General features: G+C 37.8%; 2 protein-coding genes across 3 annotated transcripts in view; both read right to left on the bottom strand.

Moving 5' to 3' along the window:
* The window catches only part of nacc2 (NACC family member 2), a 51,786-nt gene extending 46,475 nt beyond the window's left edge, over positions 1-5,311 (bottom strand). The window contains exon 1 of the mRNA XM_030148422.1: positions 4,801-5,311. The gene's annotated coding sequence lies outside the window, so the exon portion shown is untranslated. The remainder of the gene's footprint in view (positions 1-4,800) is intronic.
* Positions 5,312-11,786: 6,475 nt separating this feature from the next.
* On the bottom strand, positions 11,787-14,117 carry tmem250 (transmembrane protein 250). 2 transcript variants are annotated; one of them, XM_030148427.1, is made up of 2 exons: positions 13,916-14,117; positions 11,787-13,297 (listed from the first exon to the last, which is right to left on the bottom strand). In XM_030148427.1, exon 2 carries the CDS (start codon positions 13,118-13,120, stop codon positions 12,701-12,703), a length of 420 nt encoding a protein of 139 aa, XP_030004287.1. In that variant the 5' UTR covers positions 13,121-13,297; positions 13,916-14,117; the 3' UTR covers positions 11,787-12,700. The 2 variants fall into 2 exon arrangements, with proteins under 2 accessions (XP_030004287.1, XP_030004286.1); XM_030148426.1 differs by having other exon boundaries at positions 13,958-14,117.
* Between the last annotated feature and the right edge of the window lie 3,179 nt (positions 14,118-17,296).

The following is a 17,296-nucleotide window of genomic DNA, read 5'->3' as shown; positions in this document are numbered from 1 at the left end:
TCCTGCCCACTGGAGATTGAATTGGTCTGAATGTTTAATCTGAAATAAAAGGATTGTGAATATTTTAGTGTAATTTTTGCATTTCACAAATTCATCCAAAGGGCCGGACGGGACCCTTTAGCAGGCCAGATTTGGCCCCCGGGCCGCATGTTTGACACCTGTGATCTACATAATGAGTGAAATAAATATAGGAAAATACCAGATTTTCATTGAAAAATGCAAACTACAGAGGATAGATAATATTATAATAACTGGTGATAAATCCCTTAAGAAAGTTTAAATACAGAGAAACTGCCACAAAAGTAGCACTGGGTCTTTAAGGGTTAAACATCATTTATAGTTAGAAGAAAAGCTGAGGCAAGACACTAAATGAGGCAAGAATCGCACAATCTTTGTGTCTTTTGTGTGTTTGCCCGCTCTGTCATTTTCTGTATCAGTCGTGTTGGAGAGCGTGCTGTCGTCCTCCCCCCCACCCCTCTCACCCTCCCCTCCCCTCTCCCTCCCCCTCCCTCCTTGACACTCCCCACTTGCACACACAGCCCCGGGCCCCCTTGTGGAATGCTGTATAGTGTGAGGCCTATGGAGGAAGGGCATCCCGGGACACAGCAAGAACACACACACACACACACACTCACTCACACACACACACACACACACACACACACACTGACACATGCAAACACACACACAGACAAATACAGCTGTTGAGAGCCATCACAACCCGTTGGCCGACGTCCAAGTCAAAGACGAGTGCTGTTGGAAGCCCTTCGTTCACAGAGAAAGGCAGAAAAAAACAGAAAAGAGCCGCATTTTCCATGTATGTTGTGTTAAAATCTGAAGATAGAAACTTGGCAGTACAAAGGCACTGTACCTAGAATTGATATTCCCGCAGTGGGGCGGAGAAAAACCATAAAGTAGCTTGTCCTCATGTTGCCTTAAGGGTGTAACACACCTATAGATACATACGAATACAATAAGGAAGCAAAACGGCAGCCACGGTGCTGTTATCCACCATGTTTCTAGACTAATATATGGAAACTAAAGAGCTGAAATAAAAGGGATAAGTAATAAAATAGTCAAATATGTTGGTGGAATTTAAAGCAAAAATGAGAGGGCTTTTCAGTACATTGTGAACTTTACACTTCGCTTCTTAAATGGTTTATGAGAGCTTTAGGCTGCAGTTTTAACCCTGAACCTGTACAACACTTGGATAGTACCCTGTCCAGGTCAACCCACGGTGGATGTTTAAGGCCAGAATGACACCGGTTAGAGGCAGACCAGCAGTAGCAGAGGTAATAATGATAGTTTGGAGCAGGAAAAGACCACCTCTGACACTTAAAAATCCATTATGCATGTCAGAAATGCGCTATTTTTGAGATTTTCTGCAAGTACAGTGATCAATAATACGTCACTATTAAATCCTGAACTGTTTTAGAGCTATTATTTTACTCAGTAAGTTAATATTTACAGTTGAGAAGCTTAATATAAAGTTCAGTTAATCGGCTGCAACTCCTGCTCAATACTGATAGTTTGTTAAACAATGCCTCAGTCTATCACTATTACCTATCATTTCTAATTCCAAAAGGCAATAAACCAGACAATATTGGCAGAAAATGTACTATTTTTGATAACATCTACATCAGAGTCATAAATCAATCAGTAAATCTTGGAACTTCTAGAGGTGATTTGTATTTTTTTCCTATTACTTTACAGCAGTTTCAGTCACAAAGCCAAATATTAACTATGCCGCTGCCCTCCGCCCCCCGACTGAAGCTGAGTTTTGCTGCTAAATCACTGTAGAGGTCGACTCATGGTAGATTTTTAAAGGAAGATATAATATTAATTTCAACATTAATTGCCTGATATCACTGCCTAGAAACCAGATACAAGTATTGTAAATAAGATATATGTTTAAAAAAAAAAATAAAAGAGTTGTAAATATCTGAATGGATAAATAAATGTGGACCTTTTTGCACCCAAATGGACCACTGATCCACACAAGAAATCATTCCAGCCTGTGGACATCAAACTGTTTAACTCCACCTTAGGACCACAGAATTATAATTACACACAACTATATTTTATATTTCTATATTGATAATATATTGTACATATTGTACAAATAGCTGTTCTAATTTTGTGTCTTAATGGAGTGTTTTAATATGTATATTTGGTATACAGGGTGGGGAAGCAAAATTTACAATATTTTGAGGCAGGGATTGAAAGACAGTGTATGACCAATTAGTTTATTGAAAGTCATGAGAATTTATTTGCCACAAGAAAATTTACATAATAGAAAATGTTTTTATTCTATGTGTCCTCCTTCTTTCTCATTAACTGCCTTCACACGCTTCCTGAAACTCGCGCAAGTGTTCCTCAAATATTCGGGTGACAGCTTCTCCCATTCTTCTTTAATAGTATCTTCCAGACTTTCTCGTAATAGTTTTGCTCATAGTCATTCTCTTCTTTACATTATAAACAGTCTTTATGGACACTCCAACTATTTTTGAAATCTCCTTTGGTGTGACGAGTGCATTCAGCAAATCACACACTCTTTGACGTTTGCTTTCCTGATTACTCATATGGGCAAAAGTTTCTGAAAAGGTATGGATAATAGTGTTAGGTATGATTATGACATCAATATATGTTTGGTTTCAAAACAATTGACGTAGTCCCTGCTGAGAAAAAACAACTAAATGTTCATTGTAAATTTTGCTTCCCCACCCTGTATATATATTCAGAGCTATACGTTTGTATATTTAAAGCTTTATATGTTTATATATTTTCCTTTTTTGTTGTATTGATCATTTCTTTCCTGATACTTTTTCTTCTACTTGAATGGAGTGACTGTAACACCCAATAATTTCCCCCTGGGATTAAGGAAGTATTCTTATTCTGATTGATGAACTTAGTGTTACCCTTTAGGCAATAAAATCAGTCATTTAACTTGAGATCAGCCACAATCTGAGCCAAACTCTGTCAGTGCTAGGGGTGTTAGAAAATATCGGTACTGCAATATATCACGATATTTCATTTCACAGTACTGTATCGATATTAAAAAGTACTGTATCGATATTTTTAGTTATTTATTCAAATGCGGATATGGCGGAGGTTCATTTTCTTTTTTTGTTTTTCTTTATTGTTTATATCTTATTTATTATTATTCGACACTGTTTTATTAATTAATTGTTATTTGAAGCATCCTAAAAGCACTTTTTACTGTTTGAGAGACAGATGTTAGTTCCTTTGTTGGGATCGCACAAAAATAAAGTTATGATGTTAGATCTGAACTAATAGAATATGAACATTTGAACAGAATCTTAAACTGTAATGTCTGTAAAACATAATTTAAGTTTGAACACAGGAACATTTTGTGATATAGCATTAGATCTTGTTGTGATCCAAATAAAAGTGTGTTTAGTATTTGTGCAGATTTCTGGTGTAATTCAAATCTTCTTGGAAATAATATTTTTTTAAAAAAGAAACAAACAAAAAATGGCCTTTTTAACAGTATCATGATATATCGTAATATATTGTATCGTGATTTATATCGTATCACCAGATTCTTGCCAATACACACCCCTAGTCAGTACTGATAGTTTGTAAAACGTCCCAGCACTTGATGAATCTCTACTACAGTAAGTCAACCAGTGTGTTACACTCTGGGTCTGAGTTACCACATGAAACAGATAAGACACAGACCATCATGAAGTTGCAAATAGTTGAGGACTTGCCTTCCACATAAAGAACTACAAATGTGGTTAGTTAAGGCAAGACATTAATGATGTGACTGGTGTCAAACAGAGTGTGTGTGTTTTACAGAGAGGGAAGGAAAGTGACAGGAAATGAAGAAAATTGCCACAAGCTATGTACCGACTATAGCCGCAAACACACACACACACACACACCCACACATACACACACTGTATGTATTTAGTAAGATTGCTGCTTGGGTTCACCTCAGGTAAGCAACACCTCAACCGACACAACAAGAGGCTCAGGGACCAATGTGGATTATGTTCAACTTTTACACCTGAACTTCACATTCTGCAGAAATCTGCGGCGCTGACATTGATTTATTTGTACATTGACTGTTTTTCTACAGATGCAGATTCTATAAAAGGGTGATTTTGTGCAGAGAAAGAGCTGAATATGACCCAAACTGCCTTTTAGATTATGTAATAACACATACATACACCTACATAAATATATGCCTCCACTGGTGACAATCAACATATTGAGTTCCACGGATGCATTATGGGTGGAGGGGTTTTTCATTTGACTTCATCATGACGCAAGGCTGATAATATCATCATCATCATCATCATCTGTGTTTTGTCCACTCATGTAGTACACTTACAAGTCATGTCCACAATATGTTCCCCTCGTGTGGTTCCGTTTTTTTTAAATTATTATTATTTTTATTTTCATATTGTTGGTGCAGACTCCAACCCTCAAGTACCAACTATCTCCAGTGTTCCTGCTCACTCCAGTTCCTCATCCATCCTCCGCGTAAAAATGAAATCCTAACATTGTGAAAGTTTAGGACTGACTTCAGCAGCAACCGGCGGGGGTTGTGATATTAAAAAAAAGGAAAACCATCCAGTATGGGACTGTAATGTAATGTCAGCACATTGGCGGACTGTGCAACTGCCTATTGTATCTCTAAACAGGCGGTAAGCGAAGGGAATAATGCATGGCACAAAAAGACCCAAACCGCTCTGCGTCATAAACATCCACCCAGGACAGGACAGGACAGGGGACAGGACACAGGACACAAGACAGGAGGGACATATTTACCCAATATGTCGCTCTTCCATAAACTGCGGCTTTCAGCGGCTTCAGGCGCGGATGTGGCAGCCTCTTGTCTCCGGATAAAGCGACAAAGTTTTGGAGGTTGTAAAAACAGACAGACGCAGGCCCGGTGTCCCGGTGGTTCGGCTGGTTCCGTCTCTCACTGCCGTCCTATCTCGTCCCCATCTCTATGTTGGTGTGTCTCCCTCTCTCCCTCTCTCTCTCTCTCTCTCTCTCTCTCTCTCTCTCTCTCTCTCTCTCTCTCTCTCTCTCTCTCTCTCTCTCTGTTTTCTCTGCCTTCTGTCCCTGTGCAGGAAGTGAACGTCTCACATGAACAGTGAGCGGACGGAGCGCAGCCTGACATCATGCACCATTCCGTGCAGAGTTCTTTTTAAAGACACAGACATGTTCTCCGGGGCCACGTCGGGTTACCGGAGGATCCACGCCGGGTTACCGGAGGGTCTGCGCCGACCTCCTGTCGGGGCTGAGCGGCGGATGGGGCAGTCGGCGGCGGCTCGGTCATATGTGCGTCTTTACGGACACATGAACCCGGTGCACCCTGCGGCTTAAAGGTGCAGCCGCGGGAGGTGACGGACCGGGCCGCACCGGACCGGACCGGGCAGGACGGCCGAGTCCCGACCCCCTCTAGTTTATATTTGTGTTCTTATTAAAGTGTGAGTGCGTAAACCGGACTTGGGGGGTTCCTTTGCGCGTTCCCAAACACATTTTCCATGTGTGGTTGTTACCTCACGTGTACTTGTGTGATGACAGCTCGGGAGACGCGGTGCGCATGTGTGATGTTCTGTTAGTTCTAAGAGCGGTGACCTACAGTCAGGTTTGTGTTGTGCAGCCTCACCGTCCAAACTGTAGCACTGTTCACTGAATCTCTGCTACTGGGTCAATGGATGCAGCCTACTTTAGCCCTGCACTGCATCCCACACCTCTTAAAGGGGGGGGGGGGGGGGGGGGGTCTGGGGTTCCTCACACATACAGGTTTAATTTCCTGCATTCTGGGGAGTTTTTGAACGCATCAATTTATGGCTTTTCCTTTATATAGCCAATAGAATTTTATTATTATTATTATTATTATTATTATTATTATTATTATTATTATTATTATTATTATAGTATTGTTTGTCTTTATGCTACACCACAGGTGTCAAACATGCGGCCCGGGGGCCAAATCCGGCCCGCGGGATGGATTTGTGAAATGCAAAAATTACACTAAAAATATTAACGATCAGTGGTGTCAAAATCATTGTAATTCAGGTTCCACATACAGACACATACAGTCCAATTAGATTTCAAGTGGGTCAGACCAGTAAAATATTATCATAATAACCTATAAATAATGACAACCCCAAATTCTTTCTTTTTTTTCTTTTTTTTTTTTTTTTTTGGTGTAAAAAAAGTAAAATTACATGAAAATATTTACATTACCAAACTATACCTTTACAAAAAAACGTGAATAATCTGAACAAATATGAACAAATGGAAATGTCTTAAGTAAAGTAAATTCAATTTTACCTATATTCTGCCTGTTACTAAATGTTTTGTGTGATTGTAATGTACATGTGTAAATGACAAACTGATAAAACTGAGGCATAATATTGTTAAAATTGCACTTGTTTTTCTTAAGACAGTTCAAGTTGTTCATGTTATTCAGATTTTTAATGAAACTTTGTAGATGTAAACCTGATCACAATATAATTTTACTTTTTTCACTATTATTATTTTACTGGTCCGGCCCACTTGAGATCAAATTGGGCTGAATGTGGCTCCTGAACTAAAATGAGTTTGACACCCCTGTGCTACACATTCTTCTTGCACTTTATCCTGTTGCTGCCTTGACCAATGAATTTCCCCTTTATGAGATCAACAATCTAATAATCTCTAATCTAATCTACTCTAATTAATCTATGGTAGAAATATGTTTTATTTCTAGGCTACAGCAGGGCTTCCCAACAGGTAAATGTGGTGTCTTCCAGGGCTCTAGATTTACTAAAACAGTATAACAGCTACTTTTGTAAACTATTGATATAATGTGTTCGTTAGAAAAGTACAGTTTCTCACCTCCTCATAATTAACTAGAAAAATGAAGACATCTCCAAAAATAACAGCTGGATTTACAGATGAAAAAAACACCTCTCAAGCATATCTTTTACTAGTCAAAAAGTATGAATATTAACTCTAATTACCAACGTGATGTAGAAGCTTCATAATTATTCAAAATAAAAATTATGTTCTCCAGAGCACAGGGGATAATATTTGCTCCTTCTCAACTTAAACTGTAATCAGTTATGGCAACAAATGTGTGACAGCCCTGTTTACTTCAGTATTCTTGAAATCATCCCAAAGCACCGATATGTAAAAGGAAAAAAAAGGACAGTATATATTTTAGACACACAAACACACATCCTGCTGAAACACATATAAGCTGTTAAAGTCCTGAGGCTTCTGAAATCTATTTGAGTGAAGTCATTTCTATGCATGTTTTAATGTGTTACTTCAACCAAACAAAAGACACAAAAGAGGACAGATGGTGTCATGGCTGTATGTGAGTGTGGACTCAGCAGGATACATGAGAAAAGTACATCTACCAAAGAATACTTTCAAACAACTATTATAGTGTGTTTTATTTGGAGTTGTCACCTGGTGTCTGAATTATGCATTTTCCTTTATATAAATGAAGACATTATAGTGTTATGTGTCATCATTGTATTTGCAGTATTTTAAGATCAGGTAGTATTCTAAAAAATTAAACTACACTTCCAAGTCCAGTCACAATTACCTGTATAACTTTCTGATCTGAATGTGAATTTCATGAATAAGTTGTAATGTGAGGTAAATAAAGCTGAAAAAAATAAACGATGATGACAATACAGAATCACAGAAGATTAAATCTGTAGAGTTTGGGTAAGATCTGTTTTTACAGGTGTCGGTAAATGTGAGGATTTCCTCAGGAGCTTCAGTGTTCTTCAGGTGCTCTTTGACGTGTTGTTTAAGATAAACTTCATGCTGGATCTTGAGTACTACTTTATGGTTGTCTGTTGCTGGTGAAATGGGTTTTTAATGTCTCTTCTATGTTCAGAAACAGTTTAAAATTTAACTTATATTTAATTTCATGAACCATGTAAAACACCAATTACAGTAAAATGGTTTATAACATCTACATCCATAACTATTATATACCATGGCATTTTATGCATCATAGGCCAGTTTAGAAAGTACAGATCTTTTTTTTTTTTTTTTTTTTTGCAGAAATTGTCACTATTTATATTTTGCATTATATTTGGATCATTTTAATATATATGCAAACATACATGTCTCTTGACATTTTAAAACACAGGCACCAAAAATCTGAAAATGTGTTTTTATTTTACTCCGCAAGCTATTACTGGGAATGAAATTACAGAGAAGAGTAAAAAGCATTTTTGTCCATGATCAAACTGAGAGTTAATGTGGAGGCCTTCTTTTCTTAAAAAAAAAAAAAAAAAAAAAAAAAAAAAATGCCTTAAGGCTCAGACTGATGGGACCGCAGCCAATATAACAACATATTTATGTTCAGGAAGCTGATGTTATGAAATGAATTCATTTAAAACATCTGACAAAGTCTATATTAAAGATATGTCCTGTTGAGTATGTTCTTTATGCATACATTTATACTCAAATAGTCAATAAATCAAATATAATCTTATCTATATCCAGGATTTTTAAATTATGGTCTGTTTATGTGTGCATGCAAAGTCATATCTGTTACCATTTTTGAGTTGTATTATCAGGTTTTGTGTTGTCCTGAATTTATAATTGTCCTATATATATGTTTAATTACATTAAAGTGATTTTATTGTGGCTTTATTGCACTCTCTGAATTTTAAAATATTTGTGATCCCATTATTAAACAGAGACTATTGTGTTTGTGATAGTTTTAGTACATTTATAACGATCCTCTATGCTTTGGATGATGCCTTTATTCTCATAACAGTTTACAAGGTAGTTAAAGATTTTATATTATGGCTCATTGTTCAGTGTGAGTTATAAACACCATCGTTGCATCCTGATAAAGAGGTGCCGAATTTGTTAATTGAAATCGCAAATGTTTTAACAGTAAATTAAACCTGAAAAATCAAAGCTTTGTAACAATGGGAGGATGTATAGTATGCGTTACAATGACGGAGCTTCATTACAAAGTGTTTGGAAAAGGGCTGTAAAGACACAACAGTCACACTGTGTGGACAAAAGCACTGGGACACACTGCATTCAAGTAGCTGGGATACAAAACAATACTGACAAACATCCTACTATAATTTTATATCACTGCAAATGCTATTGTAATGAATATTTTTTAAATTTCATCTTTAAAGTTTTTTTTTTTTACATTGTCATCTACACTTACAAGACGGCTCAGAGTTTTTTCATGAGAAAGTTTATGTTTAAATGTTCATTTTTTTCCTTATTATTTTATGCTTTAAATGTTTTACCTGTAGATTTCTGAAATATTTGTTATGTTTTGACCATAAACTACAGAACAGGATTCTTTAATTCTTACTCAGAAAGAAAGATCTAAACCTTTAAGCTTGAAACAAATATTGATTTGACATTTATCATGATAATTATTATAAAACAACTGGCATGAACATTTTTATTATGACTGTATTAACTGGAATGTTACATGTCCCTTTATTTATTTATTTATTTATTTATTTAGATTACCATATAGTGCATCTTGTAAAATTAGATTAGTGACATAGTAAATTATAATGAGGAAATATAAAAACATACTAGACAGGTATGTTTAGGTATAGTAAGAGATCTGCCATACATTCTACCTAAAGGCACCTTTTTTTGGCATTGAAATGTCTGCATGATTTAGATGACAGGGTAGAGATATGCTGTGTTGAAAAATCTGTTTTTAATCAATAGCAAAAACCAATTCTTGTGTTGTCCTACATGTCAGGACATTCCTCAACAGCTGTGTTCAAATCTGAAGATAGAAGCATGTCAGTACAAAGCCATGTTAACTAGAATATTTATCCTGCAGTTGGGTGGAGAAGGGGCAGAAGAGGCAAAATAAGGACAAGCTGCTTTGTAATATCATAAATCAGCTTGTCCTTATGGTGCCTTAAGGCTGGAACACACACATATATATAGATACAAGGGATACACTGATACATAGGATTGGATAAATATTTTTTCATAAATTTGTATGTTTGCGTCTGTGTTCATTCAAGATGTGGTAAAGCACTTAAAAACATTAAAATAGGATTTATTTTTTATATTTAGAATGAAGATTTCTTTTTTAAAGGGGATAAATAATAACAGAAACAATATAACATTGGCTATTGTTTAAAATGTCATTTTAAATATTAATATGACTCCATCCCTAATAAATAATCGTAACAGTACATACAGTACATGAACAGGAAGCAAAAACGAGAAGAGACATCTGGTTATGCTCCATACAGATGAACAATAAAGCACAGAAACAGAGGTAGTGAACTTTTTTATATGTCAAACTAAGGATTATTTCTAACAGAAGAAGGCTGAAAGTTAATTACGTGGCCACTGTCATCGTCCCCCCTGAAAAAGTTTTAACACTATCTGACATGTGGTACACATAGAAATATTACCATTTGACGGTTGTGAATTAAAAATAGCCAAAATGTCCGGTTGACTTTATTAGAGACTAGATAAATGTTGAACAGAACATCTAAAACAAAGGAATACATACATAAGTAACTCTTGAAACTGAAAGTAATTCATAATAAATGTGGAAGTGAACCTCAAACTAACCTAAAAAAGTGACTTTTATATTTTGTGCTACTGGTTCCAGTTTTTCCAGTTTAGGAGCCTGATATTATCCATCAGTGGGAACTCTCTAACATTTTGTAAAATGTCTGATCTCAAGTAAAAACAGTTAAAATCACTATGAAATTGGCAGTTTATGAATGATTCTGAGGCATTTTGTTTTGCATACATTTTCAGATTAACATTTATTTTGAGCCAAATAAATTAGGCTTTGTTGTTGGGTGTTTACCCCAAAAAAGATCGACTGTAAATACACCGTTACTCATTTTCCTTTTCTTGTTATCATTTTAAAGGTTATCTGAATCTGAGAATCTGCCTGAAACAAAGGCACCAAATACACAGGAAGCCTTCATATTATCGACTGTATACGAACACAAACAGAAACTCCTGAGTCATTCAGACTGTATAAACAAGTTCAGTTTTTATAAGGAAAAAAAGGAGAAATGAGTACGATGTGGAATGACGTGGCGTGTCCAGCCTACATACCTACTGCCCTAACACTGACATCACAAGACAAACCTATGTTCTCTTTTTGTCCTGGATCAGCCGGGCTGTCAGTGGGACCAACTCAAGACTATGAGGCATATGATGTGTTGATCCCGAGAACAAAAGCTCATTGTTGCCCCCTCCGATTATCCATTTACCGCCTGAGGCCATACCAGTCTCAAGCATGTCTCAGTCGGGCCACAAGCCACTGAGTTGAACGTTCGTGCATAAAGATACAAGTTTCTTTCTCTGTGTGAGTGAATGAACATATAAGAAAGTGATGGTACTAGCACACACTAGTTTGTGCAGAGTTTAAATCCTTACATTTCTACCACTGAAGTATTAAGAGGTTTCATCATACCGTGCCCTCATTTGATCTTCTAAGCATACTTGATGCCATGTGAAATCGAAGCGACTATATAAGGTGATTGGGACACAGCCATTTCCATTGTTATGCTTGGCAGAAACAGTGGGTTCTAGTTTGTGGTTGGCGTTTTGTGTGCGAGGAGAAGCTAAACAGAGAAGTCTGTCAGAGCCACTGTGAAACCATGTGAAGAACGACTGACGGAACACTTGACCCAAAGCCGTTCTCAATTTGAACTGTCACACACTCTTATGACACAGCCTGAGGCATGACACCATGGGTGTTAAGACAACACAGTAACACATTTACTGAGCCCATGTATTTTAAAGCACCAAACATTTCATGAACAGCCACTTTTATTAAATCATTTTACAAAAAAAGTCCAGGTTTGTATAGATAAAGTCTTGCACCCCCCCCCCCCCCCCCCCCCACTCCACATTTTTCCACAAAACGTTACACTGCTGTTGCAAAGACGGCGCTTCATTTTTGGTCACTTTCACCCTTAAAGTTCCTTCAGATTATCTGTGTGCCATATGCATGTTTGCAAAATACTGTCTTTACACACAACAGCATCAAAATAAGGCTCATCTCAAACTTGGAAACATGTCATACAGTCCCTTCAGGAGTCCAACTCATGCTATTTTGGCACATATTACTGACTTGCATCACACAGTCACGATGCATATCAGTCATATGTCAAGTCACTTTTTTCTGATTTGACATTCACAGTGTGAAGTGATGCGACTTTTTTTCCTGTTACTGTAAACAAATGAGCTTCTGGTCAAGAAAGAATTCCAAATTTAAACTCTTTACAAATAGTTTGGAAATATGGTATAAATGTGAGTGGTTTTGGCTCTCCTGTACTCATATAGTGATGTCCACACTTCTCCAATGTTTAGTCATTTAAGCTACAAACGATGGCTTACACAGATGTTACACAGATACACATATTCTTAAGCGTCTGAAATAAAAACACTTTAGTTTTATGAGCTGCAACCAAAAGGGTCTAGTTCACTAGAGGTGGGTGTGTACAGAGGTGTGTGTCGTCCCATTAGACCACACACACAGGCTACATCCACACTGAGATGCTTTCATTTTAAAACATGGTTTGAAAATGAAAACCATCTCCTTCCACCCCAGTGTTGCAGCAGGAAATAATCTCCAAACATTCTGACAAGTACAATTAAGAATTTACAGTTCAGAGCTTCCACCTCATACACTACATTTCCCATGTCACTCACACCACTGCTACATGTCAACAAAAACCATGAAGCACCAGCCAAGCCCCCCCACTAGAAACATGGTAATCTGCATGCTGTAGATGATCAGGTCATTAAACACCCCAAAGTCCAAGCGCCGGTGCCCTAACAAAAGCAGTATGACAGACAGCTTGTACTGCAGGCGCAAGAGTACGCGCACACTGACGTACTGCAGGAAAAACAGAGTGGAGAGCGCCACCCAGAGCAGAGAGGTCAGCAGACTGCAGCCAAAGTACAGGAGGAAACGGAGGAAGCTGTACATGCAGCGTGAGCGCAAGTAGAGGTCAAAGTTATTGTACTTGGTGCGCACCAGCTGCGTAGCATGTGTGGACCCACAGGCCGAGTGCATGCAGGTGGAGTGGGGGCCATGGAAGCTGCGCACCCGCCGTGGGATGGGGATCACAGGCATGAGTGGGCTACAGGAGCCCAGGATGGTGCACAGGAGTCCCAGTTACAGGTCACGTCCTCTGTGAGCGCTGCTTCTGAGGACGCACTTAGCTTCATTTGGTTGTGGAGTTAAAAGCTGGTAGTACAGGAGCCCAGGAATGAGATGTAGTGCCAGTGGGATCCAGTCAACAGGGGGTTTCTTGGGAAAAATAAACAAACAAACAAAAAAATTACATTTATGAATACAATACAATCTTATTACAATACAGTGGGAAAAGTCTTAGGCCACCTTCAGCTTTGCTGTTTATGCAGGACTGCAATAAGAATAAATATATGATTAATTTTAGATACATATATCTTCTGCAGGTTTTAATGTAACCAAAGAGTCCAAGACATGTCAAAGTGTAAGGGAAGGCCACACTATGAACCTACAAAATGTCTGTGTGTCATTCAGGTTCACACATTTCCTGTGAATTCTGGTTGTATTTTGATACAGACACTGAGAAAATCTTGCTATAAAAAACATCCTAACGCTGGATTAAGACTTTTGCACATGACTATAGCCTATGTATAACTGATGCATTTAAAAAGGTGAATACACACACTATTGCAAACTTAACACATGAACTGCAGGCCTTCTTATGGATGACTGACTCTAAAAGGCTTTTATAGACTTACTGACTTAACACCTACGCGTAGATTAAGGCTACTTGGTATATTAGACTGAAACACCCTGCGTAGCATGTAGCATTTCAACCATACACATCGACTTTCCATCCATATACGTCTGTGGACTGAGGTGATCGAGCACAGCCACCTGCGGTCTTTGAATGCAACACAAGCCCGTCTTTGTCCTCACCGAAAACAGCTGCTGTTTGATTCTCAGACGAATGGAGCATTGTATCACATTATAGACAGTCGGCTGGGACATAAACACATAGGTTCGCTTTGCTTTTTTCCCACCCAATGTTTTATGTCAGCCGAGAGGAGACAGCGGTGCCGGTCCGTACGTCCTGTCGCAAAATATACGAGTCATCCGGCTCTGACGTCACTGCGTATTTAAAGGGCCAGTACCACCTCAGCGCTCAGTATAGCTGCAGGCTATGCTTTGAATCTGACTAATTCAAATTTATCTGTGGGCTCTTCAGTGTTTATTATATCGCAGGGGTGTCAAACTCATTTTAGTTCAGGGGCCACATACAGCCTAATGTGATATAAAGTTGGGTTGGATTCTGTTGGGTTTCTGTAAATTGGCTTAGAGTCTGGTTTTGACCAACTCTATATGTAAAGTGTCATGAGATAACTTTTTTGTGATCTGGCATTATATAAATAAAATTTGATTGATTGAGTGATTTAATTGGTTTTCCCCTGTAAGTCGCTTTGGAAAAAAGCGTCTGCCAAATGCATAAACATAAACATAAACATAAAGTGGGCCGGACTAGTAAAATAATATATATAATAGTATAAGAACTTATAAATAATGTCACCTCCAAAGTTTTTTTTCTATGTTTTTGAGTGAAAAAAAGTCAAATTCTGTTAATGAAAATGTTCACGTCTACGAACCGTATTTGAACATAACATGAACAAATATGAAGTATGTGGAATTGTACCAATCGAGGGAATGCACATACGTCACTTCCCCTCTGGGCCACGCCCCTCTAAGTCAGACTGAGTGGCAAAAACAAACCAGCTCGACATGGCGGAGCATAGTAGTAACTACAGCGAGACCAGGAAAAATGTGGAATATAACATGAAATTAAAGACAATTGGACTCGACATGGATCCATACAAGCTACCAAACAACAAGTGGTCTACGAACATTGATATGTGGCCGGAAATCACGTATCCTGACATTTATATGAACCTGATTTCAACGCCGGGAAAATCCACAATGCAAAGGCTGAAAGCATACAAAAGCCAAAGAGTTGTTGACATCCTCGTCATCGTTAATTAGAGGAATACAGCTGGTGAGTGCTTTCAATTCAACATACTATTGTTTTTGAGGTTTTATGTCAGTGCAGACGTATTTTTTTGGGTGGTGATTGCCAAGGTAAAGGCCCAGCAGTAGTGCTCACAGTTCACTACTGATTTACTGGAGTTGAACCCTTAGTGTTGACCCAAGTGAGTGTCTGATCTACTGGTACTGTGGAGATTTAAGTAGAGTTTACATCAAATACTTGATACAACACAGCTACAACAGCTTTGTGCTAGAGTACCCTCTTATTTGGAAAACTAGGTTAGCCTCAGTTTAAGCTAGTTTACAAATCATGTAGAGCACAAGGTTCATAATCACACAATTGAAGACAACGTTTCAGTTATGAAATATATCCAGTCCCTCCTAAATGACAGATGCTAACATTAAGAGCTATACTAAGAAGTAACGTTAGCCAAGAAGTAACGTTAGCCAAAACGATATGTAATTTAAGGTATGATTTTGCACAAGAATACAGCATAAATTAACGTTACTTGACACGAAAAGGCAACCACAAATCCAGGTTCCGTTGCCTGGATTCCAGTTATTTCTACGAATTGCATTGATGATCCATCTGCTTCTTCTGTCTTTGGCTTTAGGTCGCTGCTAAAACGATAGCTCCGAGTGCTTTTTAAACTTATTCGTGCAATCAATGGCGCAACAGCTCTTCCCCATTTTTTAGATTGTTCTAAAGTTTTTGCAGTATTAAAGCCAAAGCCGCTACTCATCTCCCTCTTTCTGCCACTCAGTGGGCGTAACTGCAGTGACTTCCACTAGCGGTGACGTCACATGCATACCCTCTATATTCTGCCTCTTACTAAATGTTTTGTGTATTTTTTTAGATCCACCGTGATCTGTACGTTGAGATGCACATGTATAAATGATAAACTAAGGCGTAATATTTTTCAAATTGCACTTATTTTTCTTAAGAATTTTCAGTTTATTCACATTTTTTGTAAAAGGCTAGTCTATAAATGTAAACATTTTTGTGTAATTTTACCTTTTTTTACACTATAACAATGAGGAAAATTTGTAGTTTTCATTATTTATAGGTTATTATGATAGTATTTTACTGGTCTGACCCACTTGAGATTGAATTGACCTAAAATGAGTCTAACATCCTTGATTGTTAATAACATCAGTGTAATTTCTGCATTTCATAAATTCATCCCGGGGGGCCGGATTGGACCCTTTGGAGGGCCGGATTTGGCCCCCGGGCCGCATGTTTGACACCTGTGTTATATTGCGTTTTGTTTTTTGCGCTGGCATCTGACTACTTAAAGGTCCAACTGACATTTTGGAAGATCTAATAACAATAATGGAATATAATAGTCATAATTATGTATTAATTTCTGTATACTCACACAAAATACTTACCTTAGAATGCTTTTCAAGCTCCCCAACATGTGTCTGCTTATTAGGCCATGATACCATTTTCTTTTTCCTTGTTCAGCATTTACACGTGTTCAATTTGAAATATAATTTTATGAGGTACAAAAATCAGCGTTTGTGGTAAAGATAGGAAAGAAACATCTAGTTTTCTGTTAAACACTTCAACCTACTGCATTTGTCACCAACAGTCACTGCCTCAGCACCTTTTACCTCACTCATCAAGAGCTAGGTGAAAAGTAGTAAAAAAAAAAAAAAAAAAAAAAAGGCAAAAATCCCCACAGTCTGGTCATGTTGAAGCTGCAGAGAACAAATCATGAAGAGAGACAGTTACAATGTCATCACCTTCAAGATGATGAGGTGTGTGGTTTTTCTATTTGTGTATTTTCACAGTCTGATACTTAGTGTTTTACCACAAACTGTGACTTTCTTGACTTGTAAAATTACCTTTTAAATCTGCAAGTGTCACATGTGAAAATGATGGAAGAATTTAGACAGGATCAAAAAATAACCTGTGTCTTGTCTTTGACTGCAATACTTTTTTTTTTTTCAAAATAAAGTCCCATGGGACACCACTGGAAGGGGCAGGGCTTAGGACTCTATAAAGAACTTATTTCACAGAACTTCTGTTTTTTAATATCTGATGGCATGAGTGATAAGGTCCACTGTCGTCACCTATTTTTAAGTGTTAATATCCTCTGAACTAAAAGAATCAGGCCAAAAAAAGAGAGACTTGCCCTGAAGAGGGACTTGCACATTATTTTTAATCCACTGTAGATCAAGGTTGGGGAGTATTCAGTTGGTTGCAAGCTGCATCTTCACCACTAGGTGTCACTA

The sequence above is a fragment of the Sphaeramia orbicularis genome, chromosome 12 (assembly GCF_902148855.1).
Source record: "Sphaeramia orbicularis chromosome 12, fSphaOr1.1, whole genome shotgun sequence".
NCBI classification, from domain to species: domain Eukaryota; kingdom Metazoa; phylum Chordata; class Actinopteri; order Kurtiformes; family Apogonidae; genus Sphaeramia; species Sphaeramia orbicularis.
This window is presented reverse-complemented; position numbering and strand designations above follow the sequence as displayed.

What these genes read in the sequence shown, in the direction of transcription:
- tmem250 (XM_030148427.1), bottom strand. Translation starts at nt 13,120, where the DNA reads ATGCCTGTGATCCCCATCCCACGGCGGGTGCGCAGCTTCCATGGCCCC.